Below are 24876 nucleotides of genomic sequence, written 5' to 3'. Positions count from 1 at the left end.
CGTAGCTGAAGTTGCGTATCTTAGTTCGAACTGGGGGGTTAGTGTGGACCAGCCCTTAGGAACATAAGTCTCCTTGAAAGTCAATGACACTTATACTCCAAAGTGACTTAGGTGATTTTGAATTTTTTTCCCACCGATATCTAACATTTAAGGCTTGATTCAGCACCACCGAAGTCAGAGGGAGTTTTGCCATTGTATTGAATGGGAGACAGATGAGACCTTTATTTATTGCTTTGATTAAATGAATAGTTTGATTAGACACTATAGTTATAAAAGAATTACTGTGATATTGCATCAGTGTCTGACCAGGTTTGGGGAAGAGATACAGTATGCATTTCTCAGCATCTCTTTCTGACAGAGTTGGAGAGTAGTGTTGAAGCTAAATTTGGAGGAAGTGGCTTACTTTATATTTGGTGGGCACAGTAAGGTGCTGTCAAGATAGCCCATAGAGGAGGAAAAGTATATGCATGTGAGGAAGGGAAGACTGGGAGGAAATATAGGAAAATAAGTAAAAAGTGAGCAAATTCCTGCCTCTCAGGTCTATTGATCCACACTCAAATATTGGGGCTCAGAATTGTTCCAAGTATGGTGTGTGAGACCAAAAAAAAAGCTCAAAAGCTGAACTGATGGCAGTCCTTTGACCCGAAAATGGGGAATCCAGTAACCCACAAACAAACAGTGATTGGAACCAGTTAGCTATGTTTTTCCTTTATTTATTTAAAAATAAATTTCCTGGAAAACATCTGGATATGCGTCATCTACTCTTCAAAAATGTCCTGGGAAAAAGTCATAGACAGCGAAACCCAACATTCACACATGCCACAAATCAGAGTCTATTATAACTTTACTTTTTTTCATTAACAACAGTTCCAGGGATTTTGTTTTTAAATCTCTCAGGCTAGTAGAAACCAAATTAAAAGTAAAAGAGTTTTCCAGAGATGAATTCTTTTTTTCAGTTGGGGGAGGGGGAGTGATACTTGGCACAAGATTCTTTTCTTGAGCAATAGGTTTTAAAAAATAATAAGGGAACTATCCTCCTAGCACATATTACAGGAAATGGACTCAGTTTTAGAATCTCTTGGCAGATACACAGTTTTTTCCCAAACGTGTGTGTAAAGAAGGCAAGAGCAATGAGAGAAGGTTTTATAATCAAATCACTGTATTCAGAAAGAATGGTGTCCTTCGGCCTGACCTGTGGGCCTAACGGAAACGCCGTGCACTGATCATGTTAGGAACTTGAGTTTATTCCCACCACTGGTATCTTTCTTCCCAGAATAGCAGGGGCTGCAAATGCTGAGGAGGCAACACTCTTGGTCCCAGTTTGGTACAGTAGATGGGAACATAACTTGTGTCCTTCCTTAGTTATGTGTTTCTCTGATCATGATGAAATCCTGACCCCACTGAAGTCAATGGGAGTTTTGCTAGTGACTTCACTGGAGGAAGAATTGCACTCTAGGTGTATTGGCAGCCATCCTCGGACACACACACACACACACACACACACACACACACACACACACACACTCTTGCACTTTGCCCAATAATCCTTTGCACTCGTCTTCTAGGAGGGGCACAATCCTGCAGTTCCAGTTACTCATGTGAGTAAATTGTCCTCGTGCAAGTAGCCCCATAGGACTGTATGTTTAAGTAAGGATTATTCACATGGGTAAGGATTTGCAGGATCAGGTTATAGGTGACTACAGTGCCTGATACAGGGTCAGTAGTGAAACAAGCTTCAGATGGAATCCCAACTAGTCCTTAGCTGAAGGGATCTGGGCAATGATGTGGAGATGAAGTTCAAATGGTTAAAATAGGAGATCTGCCAGGCTCAGTAATAAAAGCAAAGAACACCATTATGCAATGGAGAAGAGGGAGAAAACAGAGAAATCTTCAGAGAAGAAGTTTCCCTATTTTATCCAAAATTAAGTAAGCACAATAAGCTCAATATCCTTAAATTAACTTTGCATCCATACAGTTAGTTTCATATTGTTTTTTCTATCAGTGGTACAATAAAGGCTGCACAACTCACAAGCCATTTTTCTTTGGATTTTTTATTGATCACAGGAGAAATGATAGCTCAGTAACTTGTTCATTATAAATCAAAGCATTTATTCTGGAACTGAATGAGAAAGATGATTGGTGTGCAGTCACTAGGGTCACAAGCTAAGAAGGGTATGGCTGGCATTGACTCCTATAGGACCTGATCCAAAGCCTACTGAATTCACTAGGAGCTTTTTCATTGACTTTAGTGGGCTTTGGATTGAATTACTATTGCCATTTGCTACTTGCAAGCTCAGTAGTTGCAGAAAAACCACCTCCCTAGATTGCTTATTCAAGAAGTCACCTGATAGGTAAATGTAGGTGTATTAAAAAAATATTCTCCTCTTTTGAAGTTTTCTGTCTGTGTCCTTTTTTTTTTTTTTTCATTTTTAGACTCTTGGCACTTAAAGAATCTTAAATTATTTTCTCATTGCTTGTGTGTTAGTGACCTCTACAGGCACCAGTTTAAATCAAAATCAGAATTGTGGAGCTGTCAGTATTTTGAAAAAGTAGTCACATTGTTTCTGCATTTGTGCTCCCCTATGCTTCTCTAAATGCATTCATTCTGTTTGCCCAGTCACATGGAAGAAGAGGAAAAGAGAACCAACGGGGAATGAAGTTGTGGGGGGAGGAGAATAATTTGTGTGGCTACTGCTGCTAGGTGATTGGTACCTTTAAGTTGCTTTCTCATTTTCTCCAAGTGATGTTTTTATTCCTCAGAAGCGAACATCCGCTGGCTCAACTCTATTGCCACTCAATCATGGAGCATCACCATTTTGATCAGTGCCTGATGATCCTGAATAGTCCGGTAAATGCCTTGCTTTTGTGTGTGCATTGAAGGAAGCCCTAGCCTATTTCACTTATATTTTTAGTTTCTGGATAGATTCCCAGTATTATACATTCCTAAATGATCTTTATTCCTTTTTGGGTAAAGAAGGCAAATACATAGCCCCACTTCTGAGAGTCACCGAATCTTTCCAAATGTTTCCTGATAAGGGAAGCCTTGCAACTCTCATTTTGAGTATCTGCTTCCTTGGACCAAAGAAAATAAGAAGCTTTGTTGCCACTTCTGTGACCTCTGATGAACCCTTGTTTGAATTGTCAGTGTTGCTTGCCTTGTAAGGTATATCCCTGCTTACACATGCACACAACAGTTCTGAAAAATAAATTAAGTACCTTTTGGCTATAGATGGGCCTGAACCAAACCCCAGGAGCCAAACATTGACATTTAGAAGTGACTCCAAACCTAATTGAAATAAATATGTAAATAAAATGACCGCATTCTTAATCTCCTGCTACATTATTTATTAATTTTGAAGACCAGCTATTTAGCATGCACAATAATTTAGAAATAGCACATTTACACTATTCATTTCATATCAGAGGCTTGGTAATGTTGGCCTACCTAATAGTACAAGTGATTCACCTTGATTCACCTGACAGAAGCTAAGAAACACTGTAGATGTGATCTCCTCACGTCATCCCCAGTATTTGGTTTTGCAGTGGGTCACTGCAATGACTTTTATTTTTGATGCTATTTTGTAATTGAATGAGTCTTATATGTTGTTTACAGTATGTTAAATAAGTTGGCAAGTTCCTAAGCAATATATTTGTCTGTTACAGTCTCTTTACTGGAGGAAAAAAGAAGCAGCTCCAGGATGTGGCTTGTGGAAAAAGAACTCTTGGGATTAAATAAAGACTTGGAAGGGGCTTTATTTAATAATATAGTATTCTAATGTACGGTCATTTACTCTGGTGCTGCTACAGAGCTTTGGGCCATTATTCAAGAATACTGCAGTATGTTTTTATGCAGGCGCATGGGCAGGAGAATGCGAGGGAAAGCAGAGTAGGAAGAAACTATCAATTACAAGAAAACAACTCCCAGTGATTTAGAATCTAGGAGAGGATGTAATAATTTGGTGACATGTTCCAAGTTTTCTTGTTAACACTGCTTTTTTTGCTGTTGTTGTTGCGGGGTTTTTTTGACAGGGAAACCAGATTCTCAGCAACCTTTCCATTGAAGAATACAAGGTCACGCTGAAAATGATAAAACAAGCCATTCTTGCCACAGACTTAGCACTGTACTTTAAGTAAGTCAGAGATACATTTGGCTGAACAGCTGCTGACAGGTGTTTGGATTGTGACAGACTGACTGTGAATCTTTCTCTTGTTTTTACTGGTTTTAAGGAGAAGGGGAGAGTTTTTTGAACTTCTACAAAAGAAGCAATTTAACTGGGAAGATCCTCTGCAGAAGGAGCTATTTTTGTAAGTAAATGGCAGATGTTTAAAAAACAAACTGTACTACCAACTATCAGGTTTTCCACTCCACACTACTATTACTTTCAGTAGAACCAACATAAATCTGTTTAATCCGGGCCTGTACAAGCTGACACAAGTCAAGTGGGTCAGTTAATGAACACCTGGATCTGAATATTGTTAAGAGAGCTGCAGGGGTTGTCTGATGAACTCTGATGAATGACTTCTTGTGGCCTTTTTCCTGAAACAGTCAACAAAATTGCTAGTTATTGTTAGTGATGACAGTGATTTTTATAATGCGGCATCTGTCCACTAGCATTTCTATTGTTCCTAAAGGGTGTAGGACTCCTGACAGAATGCTATGTTGTTCTTTTGCTGTAGGTGCATTGTCTTAAAGCACTGAACTGTTGTAATCTGTAGCTGAAAGATTCAGGGAGGGCTGCTTGTTTTGAAGCAAATTCATTTCCCATGAAAGGAAAGAGATTGAAGGATAGAAACACAAGGGACAGAGAACAGCCACACCAACAGCACGGCAAGGTTCCCCAGGCTGCCTCACCAGTGTGCTACCACTCTGTTTTGAAGGCACTGCCTCCATGGGCAGACTAGTTCAGTTAACGTCCATGCCCATGACTCATTCAGGCCTCAGCCTTCCTCCTGAAGCAGCCAGTAAAGGTGCTGTTATTGTCAATGATGACAGTCATTTTTGTAAAGTGGTACCTGTCCATTAACAAATGGACTGAAGCCAGCTCTTTTCACATGGGCCTTTCCTGTGGTAATGGATTTGATCTCAACTGATCTGATCCAGATTTGCTCAGGCCATATGACACAAGATAAAGGAATAGTACCTCGTTACCATTCCTCAGTCATCTAGTCCCCCATTAAAGGATATTTTTATCATCTTCTGTAATTTCATCAGTTAGCCTAGCTTTGATTTTATTTGATATTGGATACTGTATTTATTAGCTTCTAGACTGAATGGCTACATGAGTTTCATGTTACAACAAATCATGAATTTTCTTTGTTTTTACAGAGCAATGCTGATGACTGCTTGTGATTTGTCAGCAATAACAAAGCCATGGCCAATTCAACAACGGGTATAAGCTTAATTTAAGACTTTCTAAGGGTTTGCTCTCCTTTATAGCTTCTGCTTCCTAAGCCTCACCTTCCACTTTGCAAAGGCACTGGTGGAAGGTGCAGCCTTTGGAAGCAATCCTCAGAAGGTAAATGACCTTTGTTTATATGTGTATTTATCATCATTTTGATTGTGAATGGCTGGCTAGATGCTCTTTCCAGTTTGCTTGTGCTGTTGTGGTAAATGCACATGTAAATGTGAGTGCACATTTGTGCCTAGGGTCTCTCATTTTTGTGTGCGTTTCCAACTTAATACACTTTAAAGGGGCCTGATTTTCAAAGGGTATATGGTAAACACTTTCTGAAAGCCAGAGATCAGGTATCTCAAGTTGGACACCCACTGACTGAAATGCCCAAAATCATTAGACACTTTTGAAAATCTTAGGTGTAACCTCTAGTTTAAAGATTTGTCTCTTATCATTTTTTGTGCTTCACTTTACCCATCAGCAAATTAATGCTTACCTCACTGGATTGTTGTGAGTTGAGCTTATTAACATATATAGAGCAAATTTTGGAATAGGGTATGTACAAGTGGAATGCATTGTAATATCTTAAGAGCCTCTAGAACATACTGGGTCTGATTGGGCCCTGATTTCTAATCCATGCAACTCCACTCAGGTCAGTGGAGTTAGACAGCTGAAATGCATGTACTAATAAGCTAGTTTTTTTCAGAACTGATGTGTAACAAATACTAGTTGTTTGTTATGTCTGCTTGTATAGTGAAATCTTGGTGCTAAATAGTTAAAACATATACAATCTTGGTTTGTTTACTGCTAAAAATGTTTCGTTTGACATCGTGCTATTTGACTGAGACAGCTTAGTGGGCCTACCTCAATACTAGAGATTTTGCATTTAGGCTCATTTAAACCAACTGGGACTTCATGCAGGCATACAGTTACAGAATTCTTTTCAGAATCAGGTTCTTATTTCTTTTTCATTCAGGGCAGACACCTAGCAATAATACTTTCTGTTTTGACCCTCAGTAGAAAGTGTAAATCCAGGCCTTTAAAACTAATGAACAACGTGTGACATTTCTTACAGATAGCTGAACTTGTAGCTACAGAATTTTTTGACCAAGGAGATAAAGAGAGAAAGGAACTCAACATAGAACCAACAGTAAGTAGGAAAGCCATGTGTGGTAGCACCTTTTTCAAAATTCTTACTGCCAACAGGACTTCCCTTTCTTTTTTAAATGTTGTTTTTGGTGGTGAGTACCAGAGTATGGAATGAGCTTCTTCCCAGTCATTCTGACACCTGATGGTTAATTTCCTTTTATTGTTCCCAAACATCTGCAAGGGACCATTTACCTTCCAGACAATAGTGTAAAGAGCATAAGTTCTTCTTCTAGTGCTTGCTCATGTCAATTCCATTCTAAGTGTGCGCATGCGCAGTCGTCAGAGATTTTTGCCTTAGTGGTATCTGTAGGGTTGGCAGTGGTGCCCCCTTGAGTGCTGCACTCATGTGTCAGTATATCAGGCGCCGCCGACCCTACGCCCTCTCAGTTCTTAACACCTATGGTGATTAGTCGGAGCGCCTTTCCTTGCATTGTAAGGCCTAGCGGTTTCGTTTCTACTGACTTCAAGCCTTAGGGCCCTGTAAATAGTTTGTTTATAGTAGTTAGTGTTAAGTAGTTGTTAAGCGTAGTTAGAAGTTAAGAGTCCCAGCAAGAACTTCGACCCAGGCAGGGCATGCCCCGGTCTTCCAGGTTTAAGCCCTGGTTTAATCACACATGAAGGACAAGTGTTGTATTTGTAAAAGCTTTCGGCCCAGGACTCTGAAGGATCGGGATATTCATTTGTGGCCTCTCCTCATGGAGTCTTCCCTTCACCCGGCTTCCAAGCCATCTGCCAAGACTCGCTTAGTGCCTTGGCACGCCATGCACCCCCAGCACCGGGCTCTGCCCAGCATCGCTCCCTGTCGCCAGTGCCCTCCCCCCCCAAAAAACCAAGGAACCATGGTTTTCCGGCTCCAGGCAAGAAGGGCCATGGGTCATTGGGCAAGGGATCCAGCTCAGGCAGCCTGGCCACTCCAGAGCAGCGTATGCATGACTCCCCGGTCAGGGCCCTTAGCCCCTTAAAAAGTCCACCAACAACAACTCCCGGGAGCAGTATGGGACCCAACCCCCTGATGGCACCAACGCCTTCTCAAGCTTCCACAGCACCAAGAGAGCAGAGGCCTCCACCTGCGCTGCCGACACAGCACGTGCTGCAGGAAATGGAAAAGGCTCCCCAAGAGGGCAAGCCAGCTGCTAAGACCCCTCAGGGGGCAGTGGAGTGCAGATGATCCCCTGAGACAAGACAGGGCTCTCCACCTCCGTGTTGCAAATCCGGGGCTAGCTCTGGGTCACTGGCACCGCGATCACAGTCCCCACCATCGCAACGCAGGTTGCCTAGAGGGAGGCGCCGGTCTCCGTACTACCGGCACCATTTATTCTCCCACCTGTTGTCCTCCCTGCCACGTCGGAGTGCTCCCCATCACGTCTCTGGTCCTCCCGGCACTGGAACCTGTCCCCTCGATACTGGCACCAATCCTCCCACTCCGGGCACTGGTCTCCAGGGGCAACAGTCAGACTCAGGCGTCAACGGGCCCACCATGGTCACAGGGCCCACTGTGGTCACTGGAAGGGGATTCCTCTGGCACAGAAGGGCAGTTCAGCTTCTTGCCTTGACTCCAACAGCACGATTGCGCACCCGAGGCTGTGTCGGTGGCCTTATTGGTGCCGGATGATTACCTGGTCGGCTGTCCACACATTTATGTCCCCTTATGCACTTACTCAGCAGGCCCGGGACAATGCTGGCTTCGGCAGAGCAGTACTGCATGCTCCAAGATCGTGAACTCTGAGCCCATCTTCATTGACACTGCTTGTGAGTCACCTAGAATGGAATCGACATGAACAAGCTCTCGAAGAAGAAAAAACGGATGCCTGCCTTTTCATAACTCTTGTTCTTCAAGATGTGTTGCTCATGTCCATTCCATTACCCACCCTCCTGCCCATCTCTCGGAGTTGCCAGCAAGAAGGAACTGAGAGGGCGTAGGGCCGGCAGCGCCTGATATACCGACGCATGAGCACGGCACTCAAGGGGGCGCCGCTGACGACCCTACAGATATCACTAAGGCAAAAATCTCTGACGACTGTGCACGCAGGCACACACATGCCTAGAATGGAATGAACATGAGCAACACATCTCGAAGAACAACAGTTACAAAAAGGTAGGTAATCGTTTTTTCCTCCCAGGTAGCCGGTAATGCTGCTAAATTATTAAGGAAGGGAATTCTTAACAAGTAGTGCAAACTCATCTCACCCTCTTAAAGTGGGCTTCAGCCACCACCAATGATCTGTGCACTGCCGTTCCAGGAAAAAGACTCCAGAAGTTGTTCATGCAGCCAAGTTATCTACTTGACAACATATTGTGCTGCTACTTTTCTTACTACATAGTTCCAGATTGACTCTTGGATTTTTTTAAAAACTTATTTTAATATAGAGCTGATTCACCTTGGGTGTTTGCTGTGAAAACTGACTACTTCTTTGTGTGTTTTCAGGATCTAATGAACAGAGAGAAGAAAAATAAAATTCCCAGCATGCAAGTTGGATTCATAGATGCCATTTGTTTACAGCTCTATGAGGTACTCTATTTGAGAGGCGACTCTTTTCATGGATTATACAACTAACTAAACCAGAACTAAGCATTGTAGCCTGCAACAAGTGCAGAGGCTAAAGTTAAAACCAAGTTAGCTGTTGTTCTATAGTTGAATAATATATGAGAAATGCTTTATTATTTGTTATTCAATATTCAATCTGGTCAAAAGACTATTTCAACATATATCATTAGCTGCTTACTTATTCGATTGAAGTGGTTTGTTGTAATCATTGCAAAACCAGGTGGAGAGGCAGAAGTTGGATCCCTGAGTTCTATTCCTGGCTCTGCCACCAAGTTGCCATGTGCTCTTGGAACAACAAATTGCATGCTGCTTAGTCAGGTACTTGATCAGATTATGTTGTGTATTAAAACTTAGTTAATTTCCTATCTTTGAGACTGGAGAAAAACCTCCTCAGGTTGTATCATGTATTCTGGGTGCAGTTATTGAGATCTGAAACTTGGGGAGCAAATGGGAACCTAACCCCAAAAATCTATCCATTAGAAATGGGAGCAAGATAATTTCACACATTCATCCCTCATCCTCTATGCCCACTTCAAAGCAACTTTACATGAATGCACATCTGCAGGTTGAGAGGAGGCAGGGCTGGATGCTCTCTAATGCCTCTGAAATCCACAGAACAAATTATCAATTTATTGAGGACAGAATCAGCAGTCATGTGTGCAGCTTCCCATTCCGTGCTTTGGAAATCCAACAGGGGAATATAGTTGCAATTGTTATTGTAGAGCCCACACAGCTCCTTCTAGTGGAAGGTAGGCAGCTGTAGGAGACTGAGTGGCTGTGCACTACAGATCCTCTGTGCAAGAGACCTGTTACTTCTGCAGATGCATTGTGATCCATACAGATCTCAGGGTCCACAGGGCTGAATATCTGGCCTTTTCCAAAGGGGGAAGACAACCCAACCCCCAACACAAGAATTCTTGGGAAATCTCCCAGTCTGAAACTCCCAGAGGAGGACTGGGTCTCACGTGAACTAGTTATCAAAATATATTGGGCCAGATTGTGCCCATGCTTCATAACAAAATTGCATCTGTGGAGCACTCCTGAGAACAAGGCCTACTCCTAGCTAGTGGCAGTAGCCACCCAAATGATGTACGCAACGACCTCCCCTGCACTGATCAAGATATAAGGGGAGTGCACACTCCACCCTTTATGAGGATGTTGCACTTCGCAGGGGCTCTGGGAGACATTGTACCTGCAGGAGACACAATGCTACCTTGGGGCAGTGCTGCTCCATGCTGTGCACAGTGCAGGGCTGGGCCTGAAATGCACAACTGAGCCACTAAACCTCATGTGGTAGGAACTGAAACTCTGTAGCGGGGTGGCAGCTTCTAGGATCCTATATAGGAATGCAGGACCATACAGGTGAAAAGTTATTTCTGCTGATTCATGCTGCCAGGTGAGTCCTGTTAGCTGCCACCCAGGTTAAAAGAGGGTTTGGCGTATCTCTATGGAGAAAACGAGAGCGCTAGGATCCTACAGGTAAATGCATGGAACAGTCCAGCTCTGGAGAAAGCTTTGGCTGGGACATATGCTTTGTTGTTGTCATTCAAGTTAACAATACAGGCAAGCCCCATGAAAGAGCTAAGTTTGGAGCAGATCCATTCTAGATTTATTCTATTTAGAGCAGGGTGGGCACTCCACCTGCTTTCTTTAATGAATAACACGTAATGAAACAATAAATCATTTCATATAATGTCACTTGGAAAGGAACAAGGAACCAGTTCATTCTCCAGTGTTCTAACACTGTAAAAATGAACAATAAGCACAATTATAACTTTGGCCTGCCCACTCATTGGCTTTTTCATGAGCTTTCATCCTGTCCCTAGGAGTTTGTCTCACATGCTGCAGGCAGCACTGAAAGTCTGGTTTACCATTTTACCAAAATTGATCAAGTCCATGTGAATGGACTAGATGCAGGAATCACTGGGTGAAGTTCTATGGCCTGTGTTATGTAGAATGTCAGACTAGATCAGGGGTTCTCAAACTTCATTGCACCCTGACCCCCTTCTGACAGGAGAAATTACTACACAACCCCAGGAAGGGGGACTGAAGCCTGAGCCCTCCGGAGCCCGCTGCCATGGGTGGGAGGGGAGGGGGGCAAAGTCCAAGCCCAAGGGCTTCATCCCCAGGCGGCGGGGGGGGGGGGGGGGGGCTGTAACCTGAGCCCTGCCACTCAGGGCTGAAGCCGAAACCCGAGCCCCCACTCCCCAGGGCTGAAGTCTTTGGGCTTCAGCCCCGGGAGGTGTGGCTCAGGCTTTGGCCCAAGGCAGTAGGGTTCAGGCTCTGGCCCAGGGTCCCAAGAAGTCTAAACTCCAGCACTGGTGACCCTATTAAAACGGGGTCCTGACCCACAGTTTGAGAACCGCTGGACTAGATGATCATAATGCTCTTTTCAGACCTTAAAATCTATGAATCTATAAATAACAGCAAAAGTGTTTCACTCATTTCACTGACTTTAATGCTGACATTTGAGTAAACTGTTCTAGCATTTTTAAACTGTTCTAGCATATTTTAAACGTATACAAAAAAATTAAATGGTATAATTCCAGTGAATTGTGCCTAATGGGCCTGATTTTCCTCTCAATGGTGTAAATCAAGAATAATTCCTTTGAAGACAATAGGCCAGTTCCTCAGTTATATTGGTGGCAATGGAACTATACTGATTTACAACAGGATATGGCCCAATGGAGTTATACTGTTGTAAAACTATAAGAAAAAGTAGAATCAGGCATCACTATCTTTTATTGTTTGAATGAGAATTAAATTCCAGGAGTGAAATCCTGACTGATTTCATCCCATACTCATTAACTTCAGACTTCACCCCTTTGCTTTGTGTAGTAGTCAGTCACTTCATATGTCTAACAGACAGTGGGCCCAACCACAGGACTCTTACTCATTACTTCTGTCCCACTGAATTCCAGAAGCTAATAGAAGTAAAGGGCTATGTGTTCATCACATGTGATTGTGAATGAGGAAGAAAAAAAAATCACAAAAATATTCATGGATTTTACATTTTTCATCAAAATTTTGTTTCAGTGGAAATTTCTTGACCTTCCCTACTATTTATGCACCCTATTCTAACCCAAACATTGGAGTCTAATTCTCTTTCCAAAACTTGTTCTCTGCTTCCCTTTTATTAGTCCATGTTGGCCTAATACAGTAACTCACTATTGCTTGGTCTACACCAGTGTTCTCAAACTGTGGTCGCCGCTTGTGTAGGGAAAGCCCCTGCCGGTTTGTTTATCTGCCCTGCCCACAGGTCCAGCCGATCGCGGGTCTCACTCGCCGCTGTTCGCTGCTCCAGGCCAATGGGAGCTGCAGGAAGCGGCACGGGCCAAGGGACCTACTGGTCGCCGCTTCCAGCATCCCCCATTGGCCTGTAGCGGTGAACCGTGGCCAGTGGGAGCCGCGATCGGCTGGACCTGCGGACGGGGCAGGTAAACAAACTGGGCCGGCCCGCCAGGGGCTTTCTCTTCACAAGCGGCGACCCCAGTTTGAGAAACACTGGTCTACACTAGGAGATGAAAAGTAATTGAGAATGGCTACTAAACACAGCTCTTCTCTAGACCTTTCTTAATCAGTTGCTGAATACACTGGGGCCAAACGTCCCCTGGGTAACTGTAAATCAATAATTGCATCAGCAATAAAGATGGCTATATTAGCCTGGTCTGCATAGGTCAAATAATTGAGTTCATATTGGAATTGGAGTTAGAGGGAGCCTTTCTTAAAATCAGTTTTCCAACACAGCTCCACTTTCTAGTATAAACAAGCCCTATGTTTCAAACATATTCTAGTCTAGTGCCTCCAATGGGCACATCTTAAGGAGCAGGAAAACTGTGGTTTTTGTTATGCATTACCAGTCTGATTTTTTTATTTCTTGCAGGCCCTGACACATGTATCAGAAGCCTGCTTCCCTTTACTGGATGGCTGTAGAAAGAATAGGCAGAAGTGGCAATCCTTAGCTGAACAACAGGACAAGAATCTGATTAATGGAGAAAGCAATCAGCCCAAGCGGAACTGAGATTCTGATTTAGCAAATACAAGTTTGAGTTTACTCAGATGATACAGTAATTTGGGGATACTACATTTTGCTATACACTGTAGGCATTTGGTGTATTCTTTGCCACTATTGTATTTAAAAATATATATATATGTATTTTCCCTGCCATTAAAAGCATAGCATGACCATTTTTATGTGAATGATGTATAATGATTGTATATTTCTTATATTTCATTTAGGTGAGGTAGAAAAATAGAACTGCAGAGTTAGTTTACTCTGCTCAGTTCTACACAGAGGTACAAGTACAGTTACTGGACTGCCTTTGAAAGCCTTTTACTTTACAGATGTACATAGTTGTTTAGTGTTTCGTGAGTGGCCAGTACCTTAAGGATTACCATATATGGCACTTTTCTTCCTCTTTTATTCTTTGTTATGTAACCATACGTAATAAGCAATGTTGTTTATTCTTTTGCAAGAAGCCTGGAGACAAAAAGGAGCTTGGGGATTAAAATTCACTCTAAAGGCCTAACCCAACAATTGTTATGCAGACAAAACTTTTGTTGAAATCAATGAGAGCTTCGTTTGTATGGGAATGCAGGATTGGGCCCCAGTTGACAAAGCACAGGGACTTGTGTGATATACTGTACCAATGCCTTATGATTTTACAAGAATGTCTCAACAAAATGGTCATACCTTTTTGAGAAGTTTAAAAAAAATACTGTGAATTACTAAACAATCAGGCACCTAAGTGAGATTTGCAGTGGAAGTGCCAAGAAATTACACAGAGATGCGAAAGCTATTCAGTGAGATGATACGATAGCACAACTCACAAGGTAGCTAACAGGCTGTCTGGAAGAACTTGTCAGACACAAGGCTGGGAGAAACAGAGAATGGATGTGAAGAGAAGTAAACTGAGCTAACCAGAATCACTATTGAGCTGCTGATAATATGTTCATACTGCAGCTGAGTTTAATGTCATCATAACCAACAAACTGACACAAGAGAAGGAAAAGCAGAGGAGAATGTGATTATGAAAGCATGTGATGAAAAAACTGGCTCATTCAAGAATATGATCTGGAAAAGAGGATGTTTCTGGAGATTGTTAGTGAGTCTGATTCATTAGACTAGTAGCACTAAAAAAATGGCCATGACCACTTTGAAGGCTTACTTGAGATTGCAAATGTTAACTTTGCAAACTAGAATGTTTTTATTTAAAAAAATATTTTTTAGCACTTATTCTACTAGGTACAGTTTTTAACCAGATGAAGTCTTAAAGCAATAAGTGAAAGGAAGACTGAAAGCAAAAGCAAGTCAGAATACTGCAGGGACTTAAAATTTTTATTTGAGACATAAAAAGCATTCAGAGACAGTGGATTTGCAGCAGATATGGAGGAAATAATTTTTTTTAACAGAGGAAATGCCTAATAAAAATTCTTTTTAATAGGCCACTTGGCATGAATTCAAGAAAGCGTATGGACAAGACAAACCCCAAAACACTAGAATAAAGGGAGCACAATTGCCATGTGTAGCCATGATCAGTAGATTAAAAATGAGACAAGGGCTCATAAGACTTCTCAGTAATGCAGATACAACATTGGCTATGTAGAAACGCACAAAGATGATGATTTTCATATCTATAACAGTAGTGATGGGCAAACCTCATATATTTCAGAGTGTGTATTCAGTTTGCCTGAACCACTTAAGCCCACGCAATTTTAGATGGAAACTGCAAGAAATCTTTTTTCCCCATGAGATTTTCAGTACTACCTGCTTACAGTTAATCTGGAAACGCTGTGAAAACAGCCCCTGTTTATCATCCCTCCTGCTTCTGGTCTTAGAAGGAATCAAAAGAGACAGAGGCACTCAAATATGAAAAATAATAGATAGAGGAAATGTTAAGTAAATGTTTCAGAATCTTTCAAAATATTATTTGATTCTAGAAATAAGGAAATGTAGAGGAGGCTGTTCTTGTTGTTTTCTGCGGCATTTCAATCAACCCAGTTAGTAGCAAGTGATTTAACTCTAGTTTAAGATCCCCTATGAATGTCAGTACATTATCATTGCAGCCAAATTTGAAAACATTTGCCTATGAAAAAAATATTTTTTCTAAGCTGTCGCTCAAGTTTCCATAAATCCAATGTATAATAATGAACAATTCCTGGGGTATTATGATATGCAGTACTCTATGTGTATCTATGCATACATAATATGAGTTGTGTGTGTGTGTATATATATATATATATATATATAATATTTTATATATAGGCACAAACACAGTCATCATCATTAAAAACTTGTCATTGCTCCTTAGATAAATAAGATTACCTCAGGATGTGCATATTCCTGTATTCTCCTTTTTATTGTAGGAATTTGCATACTGCAGTTACTGAAGTAAAATTATTTTCTTATCTAAGCCATTTATTTTATATATAATATATGTGTGGATAAAATATTTATAGGTTTATTCTTGCTAGTATGATCGAGAGCAAAACTTGGTTGGGGATGACACAACAAATCAACTATAGTGATAAAACTGTTAGTGATACAACATTAATATTAAGAACCCAACTATTATGTATCTTATTTGCTGTACTCTGTGGGTGTATAACAGTTTTTCATGGCCTGATTTATATTTTTAAATAATGCAAAAGAATGCTGAAGCCATATCTTTGGCATAACAAACATGTAAATAACACATAGCCATTATTTTTTACTTCCACTGACAAATATACACAGTTATATAGTATTTGCATATAATTAAGGTATACATACATCCCCACAAAATCTCTCCCTATAGGAGAAAGTATATGTTGGAATAAATGTAGACGTCTATTCTACATAAGTTTTTTATCAAAATATTGTCCTAACATACATGTATCTGTATTTATTTATTTTAAAAAACCACATACAAACTCTTTCAAACTACTGGTTTAGGGCCTTATGTTTTATGTATTTCAGAGCATGATCAGGGCATTATATTGTGTTTCAGTCTGCCTGATTGCAGTTTTTGCTTCAAGGCTCTAGCATGGTTGGTTTGTGTGCAGATAACAGATATTAGTTGTCTTTGATAACATAGGTGACCATATAGGTAAAATAATGGTTCTCTGCCTGAAATACATTGTACATGAAGATGGAAATTTTCAAAGCCAACTAATGTATTTAGCTGTACAGCTATCATTATTTTCATCAGGAGTTGTGTCTAAATGCCTTAGTGATCTGTGAGCCAAATTCTACCCTGATTTACAGCCTGTGCACCCAGTGGAGTCAATGGGAATTGTACAATATGCAAATTGGGATAGAATTTAAGCCTCTGTTGGCCCAATCCTGCTCCCATTGGAATCTTCAGGAATTTTGACATTGACATCTTTGGGAGCAGGATCGGGCCCTCTGTGTTCTTCATATTGCTTTGAATCAAGATACCAAGAAAGACCAGTGCTAATGTGAGGCCAAATTTTGCCCTCAGATGTGCATGCACACTCCCATTGAAATCAATGGAAAATGTGTTCTCACATCCCAGGGCAAAATTTAGTCCCTTAATACAGACCTTTGTTTCTTCTTTACTTCCCCTTAAAAAAAATAATTGTATCACATATATTAACATTCACCTAAAGAGTGAGTGATCCTGCTCTTCTCCTTATAAAAAGAGGGAGGATCTTAAGCAGAAATAATAAAACCATCTATTCAGCAAGTTACCATCTCTGTAATACAGTATTAAGTGTAGAACAAACAGGTTTCCTATTATTTCGCATGCAGTAAAAGCAGCTAAGGAAAATCACACAATAGATTCTTAATAGCTACTTATTTGTACTGTTGATTATAAATCAATAGCATCTCGTCAACCAGTCAGTCTCTAATGTCTCCCAGCAGTCTGAAGATAAGTGGGTCACCACATGCTGCTTTCAGATGGTGGGGATGCTGACAGGCTATTGATTGTGAGTTCTTTCTCTCTGTGAAACATTCAATAGTGGCAGGGCTCTCTCTTTACAACAATGGGTTCAATTTTTTAGAAGCCTACTTTTGCCTCGTGCACATGCAACCCAAGTGCATGCAAAGGTGAGTTTTTGAAAATCCAGCCCTATGTATTTCATTTGGGGGTGGCTCTGAGATGCCATGTTCAGGTGTGGAATCTAATCCAGATCTAAGCTTCTTTAGTTTCAGGGGCATCTGGTCCCAGTATTCTGGTTCAGCCCATTAGAGAAGCCTGAAGTCAGGTAGGTCAAATCTAGATCCTAAAAGTTTATGGGGCGCTGAACCAGTGTTTTGGTTTGATCTCATCACAATTGTGAACCAGAATCAAAGCAGAGAGTGCTGACTCATGCAAATGATTCATAAATTATGAAGCTGTAAGGGAGTATCTCTTAAAGCCCTGATCCTGTGGGTAGAAATTTCATTAGCTTTAATTGGGAGTTTGGCCTGTCTGAGGGTTGTAGAATAGTTCCCTCCATGACTAATTACGTGCAGTCTACATTCCATAAGCACTCTGCTGTTTCTAGAATATCCCTGGTCTGTAACAATCACCCTCATAAGAACTCTCCAGACCTCTGCATTGTTTTAAAAGATGGGTCTGAGCCTTTTTGTTTGGACACTCACAGAAATGAGAGCCATCATCTGAGTCAGGTCTGGATATTAGTGATATTTTACTAGATGCAGCAAATTATGAGATCAGGCTATTTCTATGTTCCGCACTGCTAGCTGAATGAAAATTGCATGGAAAGGCTTGTTTTCCACAAAGAGAGGTTGGTTTCCATAGAGAAATTCATATCTAAGCACCATTTGTAAATGTATATTAATTAAGTGTGCTAAACAGTAACTGGCTTCTGCTAACTGCCGCACCATGAGCTCGTCCATTCCATGATATAGGGTCTTTGATCAAATGCCCACTTGAAGTCAATGGAATGATTCCCATTAACTTCAGTGGAAGCTCGACTGGGCCCCATAGAGAGTTGCGGAGCGGGCCAAATTTATCTTTATTCTTGCCTATACCGATAAAGACCCTGGACCAAATTCTTGCCCTCAGTGACACCTGCACAATCTATAGTTCATTCAGCCAGCCCCCATTGACTTCAATGGTACCACACAGGTGTAACTGAAGTTAGAATTTGAGCCTTCTGTGTACAAACATGATAGACACATGCACATGTCTGTTAAAGAATGTAGTGTGAAAAGCACTGTACATAGTTTAAAAATAAATTTCTATTATAGTTTAATAAAAGGAATCGTAATGAACTGTCACTTGCCACTGAGCATGTCTATTTGTATTCTTCTACCTTTTCAAACATTTTAACAAATATATAGTTTCTGGGCACAGTATTTTTGTATTAGGCTAACAAGGTTACTATGTATATTATGTTCAGCTTTTAAGTAGTATTAAAGTCTTTTGAATGTTGACTTGTTCTTGCTTCTTCAATTTTCCCCACTACATAGTTATTCAGCATAACTCTCTTAAGTTAGTTAACAGAATTGTTTGTCCTAGTTACTGTATAGTTGATAAAAGAAAGACTATACAGCTAGGTAATTTTCTATGATCAAACTGCTACTCAACTACTTATTTCCTCATTCTCTTCTTTGTACTGTTTTTCATGATTTGTAAAATAAAAAAAGGAAGATGTCAACTATGTTTTGCTGTTTGGTCATTAATTTTATTGTGGATAAATTTTCAAAGCAATGGCATTGTCCTGATCCAAGAAATTGCCTCTAATTGTTTAGGTATTGTAATTAATTGTATCTGTTTATAAACCTCTGTTGATATGGAAGATCCTGCTTTGGAGCATTAGAGAATTTTTGCCTTACTATCAGGAAATTCCCTAGGCACAAGGTTTGTCATAACTGAAAACCGGTGGCACAGTTTCCCCTTTCCAAAACAAACAAACAAACAAACAAAAAACAGAAAGAAAAAAGAAATTGGCTGTTTTTCCCACTAGAAAGCACTCAAATTACACATACCAGAACCTGTCATAAACGGTCTGATTTTTTAGAAAAGTAAGTTTGACAAATATAGCTGCTGTAAAAGGTGCTGTGTGAATAAAATTAGCCCCCAAAGGGCAAGTCATATAACAGAGGTTACAAGAGTTTAATCTGGTGAGTTTAAAAAATAAGGGGTAAATACACTTTAATCTGACAGCATAATCTTAAAAATTACATCTTGTGCAGACTGTTGACCCTGACTGCTGATTCAGGCCAACAGGCCTCTCTGCACTTCTTATTCTTTGCCTTGTTAGGTTTTGAGCAGCAACATTTCTGGCTCTAGGAGTTTTGCAGCTCTAGGCAAAATGGGTAAGTATGCATGCAAGCAGCAGTAACTTCCAAATAGTCACTGAGTACCAGATTTTTTGAGTCTGCACACAACGTGGCACACTATTGCCCATTTGCTTAAGCTAACCGCCATTTGCATATGCATTTTAAAACCATGTAATTATATTCTAACAAGTGCACAGCCACTTAGGGTATGTCTACACATCTACAGCTGGCTCACGTCAGCTGACTTGGGCTCATGGGTAAGGCTATGATTAATCCGTGACTTCCATTGACCTCCAGAGGCTCCGTGACATTTTCTGCTCTGGGGCTGGAGCTCCCAGCTAGCCCTGCCCTCGCAGCTCCCAGCCCCCAACCTGGTGGGGGGACCCCACAGCTGCCCAGATGTGGCCAGCAGCCTGTGGACTCCCTGCATCTGCCCAGATGCGGTGGGCAATAGGGACTCCCCATAGCTGCCCAGCTGCAACCATGGCCAGCAGCTGGGCAACCCTGCAGCTACCAGCTGCCCGCGGTGAGGGGACCTCACAGCAGCCATGGGGCAGGGGGACCAGCGCTCCCACGCACCGCATTGGTGGGGGACCCGGGAGCCCCAGCAGCAGTGGGTGCTGAACCCACCTACCCCTTTTGTCAAGGATATTTTTAGTGAAAGTCTGGGACAGGTCACAGGCTGCCATGAATTTTTGTTTACTACTAGGGTTACCATACGTCCGGTTTTTCCCGGACATGTCCGGCTTTTCGACAATCAAACCCCCGTCCGGGGGGAATTGCCAAAAAGCCGAACATGTCTGGGAAAAATACCTGCCGGGCACTTCCTCTCCCGCAGCTGCTCTGCTCCTCCTCCTGACTCAGACTTCGGCTCTGTTTAAGAGCCAAGCTGCCCGAGCCTGCGCTACTGGCTTCGGGCAGCCCCCGTGCCTTCAGACCCCAAGCCGCCGGCCGGGCACTTCCCTTCCCGGGCTCCATTTGCGCTGGGGAAGCGCCGGAAGGGGGCGCAGGGTCTGGAGGCTGCCCGGCAAACCGTGAAGCCGGTAGCGCTCGGGCAGCCCTTTTCGCGTGGCTGGGAGGGAGGAGGGGGAGTTAGGGCGGGGACTTTGGGGAAGGGGTGGAGTTGGGGCGGGGCCGGGGTGGGAAAGGGGTGGGGCCAGGGCCCGTGGAGTGTCCTCTTTTTTTATTTTTTAAATATGGTAACCCTATTTACTACCCGTGACCTGTCCCTGACTTTTACTAAAAATATCTATGACAAAAACTTAGCCTTACTCATGGGGCTCAGGCTACTGGGCTATTTAATTGAGGTGTAGATGCTCAGGCGCTGGGATGCCATGAGGAGGGAGGGTCCCAGGGCACAGCCCTGTAGCCTGAGCCCTATGAGCCTGAGTCAACTGACACAGACCAGCCACAGGTGTGGAATTGCAGTGTACCTTTGGGAACTTCCCAGTCATCACTGTGTGATACACCATGGCCATATAGAACTTCCCAGTGATAGTGGGAGTCCCCTGCCACTTACCAAAGAAGAAGCACCTTTAAATATTAGCAGTATGACTTAGCCGTTCTGGTTCCATCCAGTAGAGTTCAGTCACTGAAGTGCTTCAGTGCTTTACACACCTCAGTTTATTAAAATCTCTACATGCTTTAATAACCTTTATAACAGTTTAGTGCTACATATTAACCATTTTCTAACATAGTTTGAATCAGCCATTAAAGCCATTACCTTCCTCTAGTAATCCTTTAACAAGACAATTAATATTAGGATCTCATATTCAAAAGACTTCAGTGTTGCCTTAACTCTGTTCCCACTGACTTCAATAAAACTTTTACCATTTATTTCAATGGGTTTAGAGTTAGACCAAGACTGAGTTCTTTTGAAAATACCATCCTATGCCTATAACATCTCAGTTTGCACATACAAATTAAGCAACTGTACCTATATGTGCGCACACAAACCTGAGGAAAACTTGGTCCTAAACATATTATAACCCCTAACATTGCTGAGCATTATGGATGTTCAGTGACTGATATGTAAGCATGATTGTCTTTCTTAGCACCTATCTTACTTCCTGGTATGTCGCACTACAAATGCATGTAGTCCAGCAATTCTATAGGAGGAAACCAGTAAGAAGTGGAAGTGGGAGCAATCTTACTAGTAAAATCATCTTTCATTTCTTCCCAACACCAGAGTTGCTATAGGCTCTGTACAGTATGAAAAATCAAAAACTCAAAGAATTTTCTGGAAACCAGACCCAAATATGTATACATTTTCTAGAGCTGATTTCAATTTTTCATGTCGAAAGTTTTCCCACCAAAAAACATGATTTTGTTGAAGCCAAAGATTTTCATTGGGAAAATACCAATTCTGAGGAAATTTCAGAAATTCTGAGGAAATTTCAATGTTCTGGTGAGACATGTCAAAACAAAAATTGTTGTTGAACTGACATTTCAAAAGGAAACTCTGGCATTTTATGTCAAAATGTAGATTCAGAATGACCCTTTTTGTTCCAATCAAAGCTGTCAACGTTTTTCGTTTCAACATTTCTGATTCAAAACTTTTCAGAATTTTTCATTGTTTGAGATCTTTTACTATATCAGACTTCACTTCTGTTTCGGAATGAACTCAAATTTCAAAAATTCGTGCAGGATAAAAATTCCATGTTCCAAACAACTCAAATATTTTTGCTTCTGAGTCAGTACTGATGTTATGAACAACTGAAGCTTTTATAAGTTATAGCCACCAGATGGCTCTGGTTATTACATAGGGGATGGAAGAGAAAGTCTGCTTTCTCTAATCCCAGCTAGGGTTACAATTTACAGAATGTGAGACTAAGTGAAATACCTTGTATGTGTCAGTGTGTGCTATTGTCAATGCTGCTGCTCCTACTGTTGGGCAGGTTGAGCTGTGGAGGCTGACCTCTGGGAGGCAGAAGAGAAGGAGCATATCATAATACACTTACAGCCCATTCAAGAGCAATGTTGACAAGCTCCAGAGAGAATTACACACAAATTTACCTTTGCATATAAGGGGAGAAGAAGAATCCCGAAGTTTCCCAAAAATAGAAATTGCACACATAGGCCCACCCCTTATGGGGGCCTTTTCATTTACCAGACCCCTTTCACTTGAGCCCATGGTGATAGGGTGTCCACCCCACACAAGGCCCAAAAGGGTTACAGTGGCTTGGTGGGCCAGTTGACTGCCCAGGCAACACCTGGATGAAGAGCCAGGGAGCAGGAATTAATTAGAGATAAGGCTCAGCTGGGCAGGAAAAGAAGTGGCCTGGATAAAGCCCAGGAGCTTAGAGCAGAAGGGGGCTGCTGGCAGGGGCGCCAGAATAGGGTGAGCCAGGGACCATGGCCCCATTACTTTTAAAAGTGGGAGGACTATGCCCTCCTACTTTTTACTGGCCATAAGGGGGAGTGATGGGGAAGGGGAGATCTTGAGGGTAAGAGGTGGCATGGGGGGTGGGCCTCAGGGGAAGGGGCAGCCCAGGGGTGGGAGCTCAGGGAGAAGGAGCAGCATGGAGGGTTGGGGCACAGTTTGGATGCCAGTGCCCCCCCACACACACACACTTTTAGGGAGCTTCTGCCTTTCCTGGATGCTGGGAAATAGGCTGCAGTTACTCTGGAGGCCTTTTTTGCAGAGGCCACTTATACAGAGGTGAAAGTGGGCCGGTATGGCGTACCGGTAAGAAGTGGCCACTAGTACCGGCCCATACACAGCCCATGTTAATGTTGCTGTCCCTTCCCCCACCCCCAGGGCTGCCTTTGGGGGTGGGGGGCAGAGGCAGTTGCCCTGGGGCCCGGCAATTTAAAAGGGCCCAGAGCTCCCAGCCGCTGTCACTGCAACGGCCAGAGCCCTGGGCCCTTTAAATCACCTCTGGAGCCCTGGGCGGCACTGGCCAGGCAGCGTGGAAGGGCTGGCTGGGGGAGGCTGACCCCCAGCCCCACCCCTTCTGCCCGAGGGCCCACCCCTTATGGGGGCCGGGACACCGTACCGGTAAGTCTTTTATCTTACTTTCACCCCTGTACTTATACCTTCCCAGGCTGGACCCCAGAGTCACCACCCCTGCAGAAGGATCCAAGCCCTGCTGAGGCAGGTGCTGAAGAACCAGCAGAAAAGATGGGAGTCAAACCCTGTGATACCACTATCAGCTTCTCTGATTAGCTTCTCTTAGTCATTCCTTTCTAGCTCACCTACAGTATTGGAGGGAATAAATCACATCAGTTTCAGTAGATGATCGCTAGAAGGATGTTCTCATTATCCCCAGTCACCTGGATTATACTTCTTAACAAACCAAATTTGAAACAAGTACGTTTGAAGTGGCTCTGGAAAAAAAGAACCCTATGAAAGCAAAAAATATTGTTTTTAGGAAACCAGATATAACTTATTAGCATTGATGCTGCCAATGGAAGTTGAAAAGTAAAAGCTTTCACATTTGCTATTTTGATACTATAATTAGAGGAACAGGAGTACTTGTGGCACCTTAGAAACTAACAAATTTATTAGAGCATAAGCTTTCGTGGACTACAGCCCACTTCTTCGGGCTGTAGTCCACGAAAGCTTATGCTCTAATAAATTTGTTAGTCTCTAAGGTGCCACAAGTACTCCTGTTCTTTTTGTGGATACAGACTAACACGGCTGCTACTCTGAAACCTATAATTAGAGGGAAAACATTACTTTTTCCCTCTGAAGAGTACTTTTATAAGCCATGTGCAGGAATAATAGCCATGTAGAAGATAATTTACAGAATCGTTGTATAGAGTCACAGCCTGAAAACTATGGAAATTCTTCTCAATAACAAGGGGAAAATATATCCTACATTATCAATGCAAAAGACCTGTACATTCATCAAACATATCCCTCTTATCAACAGAGAATTGCTCCTACTTCTTGCAATGCAAGTTTGCTCCTGCCCAGTCCAGTTAGGCCCAATTCTACAGTCCTTATGAAAGTGTACTGCTAATGGGGAGAAAAGAAGGAAGGGTGGCAGGGTGTTCAGTTTAGTCTGTTTTGGTTTTTTTTCAAATGAACAGATTAGTTCAGTGTATTCCTAACAGGTATGAAAGAAGACAAGGCACTTTCTTTAAAAAACGCCTTGTGTAACAAGGCTAATCTAACCACTATCTTTCTATCAGTAAAGTGCTCCCATGAAATCTTAGTCCTTAGGTGCACTATCAAGAGGTTATTCTGGGTACTGGATGGATAATTCCTCCTTTATCTATAACTAGTAATGTGCAATCTTGAATGTGGTGGGGGTTTTTTTGTTTTTGTTTTTAACTGAACTCCAACAAACTTCCGAGTACAATGCCCTACAGATGGAATATTTGGCTAGGTTAAATTTTATAGGCATCTAAAAGGAAATATAAGATGTGACTGTTATATATAGGTACAGAAGAGTGTAGAATATCTGCTGGGAATGAGCAAAGAGATACAATGTCCCAACAGGACAAGCCTAATTTACTTCATTGGGACAATGTACATGGTAGGGCTGTAGGCTCATGCTACTATATAAAGTTGTACAGGAGAAACCTATTTAAGTCTACTGAAT

At 42.1% G+C, this 24876-nt stretch overlaps 1 protein-coding gene across 10 annotated transcripts in view; it reads left to right on the top strand.

The window, feature by feature from the left end:
* Positions 1-13277, top strand: part of PDE5A (phosphodiesterase 5A) — a 198610-nt gene extending 185333 nt beyond the window's left edge. For all 10 annotated transcript variants that reach the window (XM_042842380.2, XM_005290290.5, XM_042842379.2 and 7 more), the window contains 7 exons: positions 2761-2848; positions 4030-4130; positions 4228-4305; positions 5327-5390; positions 6469-6543; positions 8968-9051; positions 12971-13277. In XM_042842380.2, coding sequence (XP_042698314.2) covers positions 2761-2848; positions 4030-4130; positions 4228-4305; positions 5327-5390; positions 6469-6543; positions 8968-9051; positions 12971-13108 — 628 coding nt within the window. In that variant the 3' untranslated portion in view covers positions 13109-13277. The remainder of the gene's footprint in view (positions 1-2760; positions 2849-4029; positions 4131-4227; positions 4306-5326; positions 5391-6468; positions 6544-8967; positions 9052-12970) is intronic.
* Positions 13278-24876: the final 11599 nt, after the last annotated feature.

The sequence above is a fragment of the Chrysemys picta genome, chromosome 5 (genome assembly GCF_011386835.1).
Source record: "Chrysemys picta bellii isolate R12L10 chromosome 5, ASM1138683v2, whole genome shotgun sequence".
NCBI lineage: Eukaryota > Metazoa > Chordata > Testudines > Emydidae > Chrysemys > Chrysemys picta.
The sequence above is the reverse complement of the archived record's forward strand: the minus strand, read 5'-3'. Positions and strand labels throughout refer to the sequence as shown.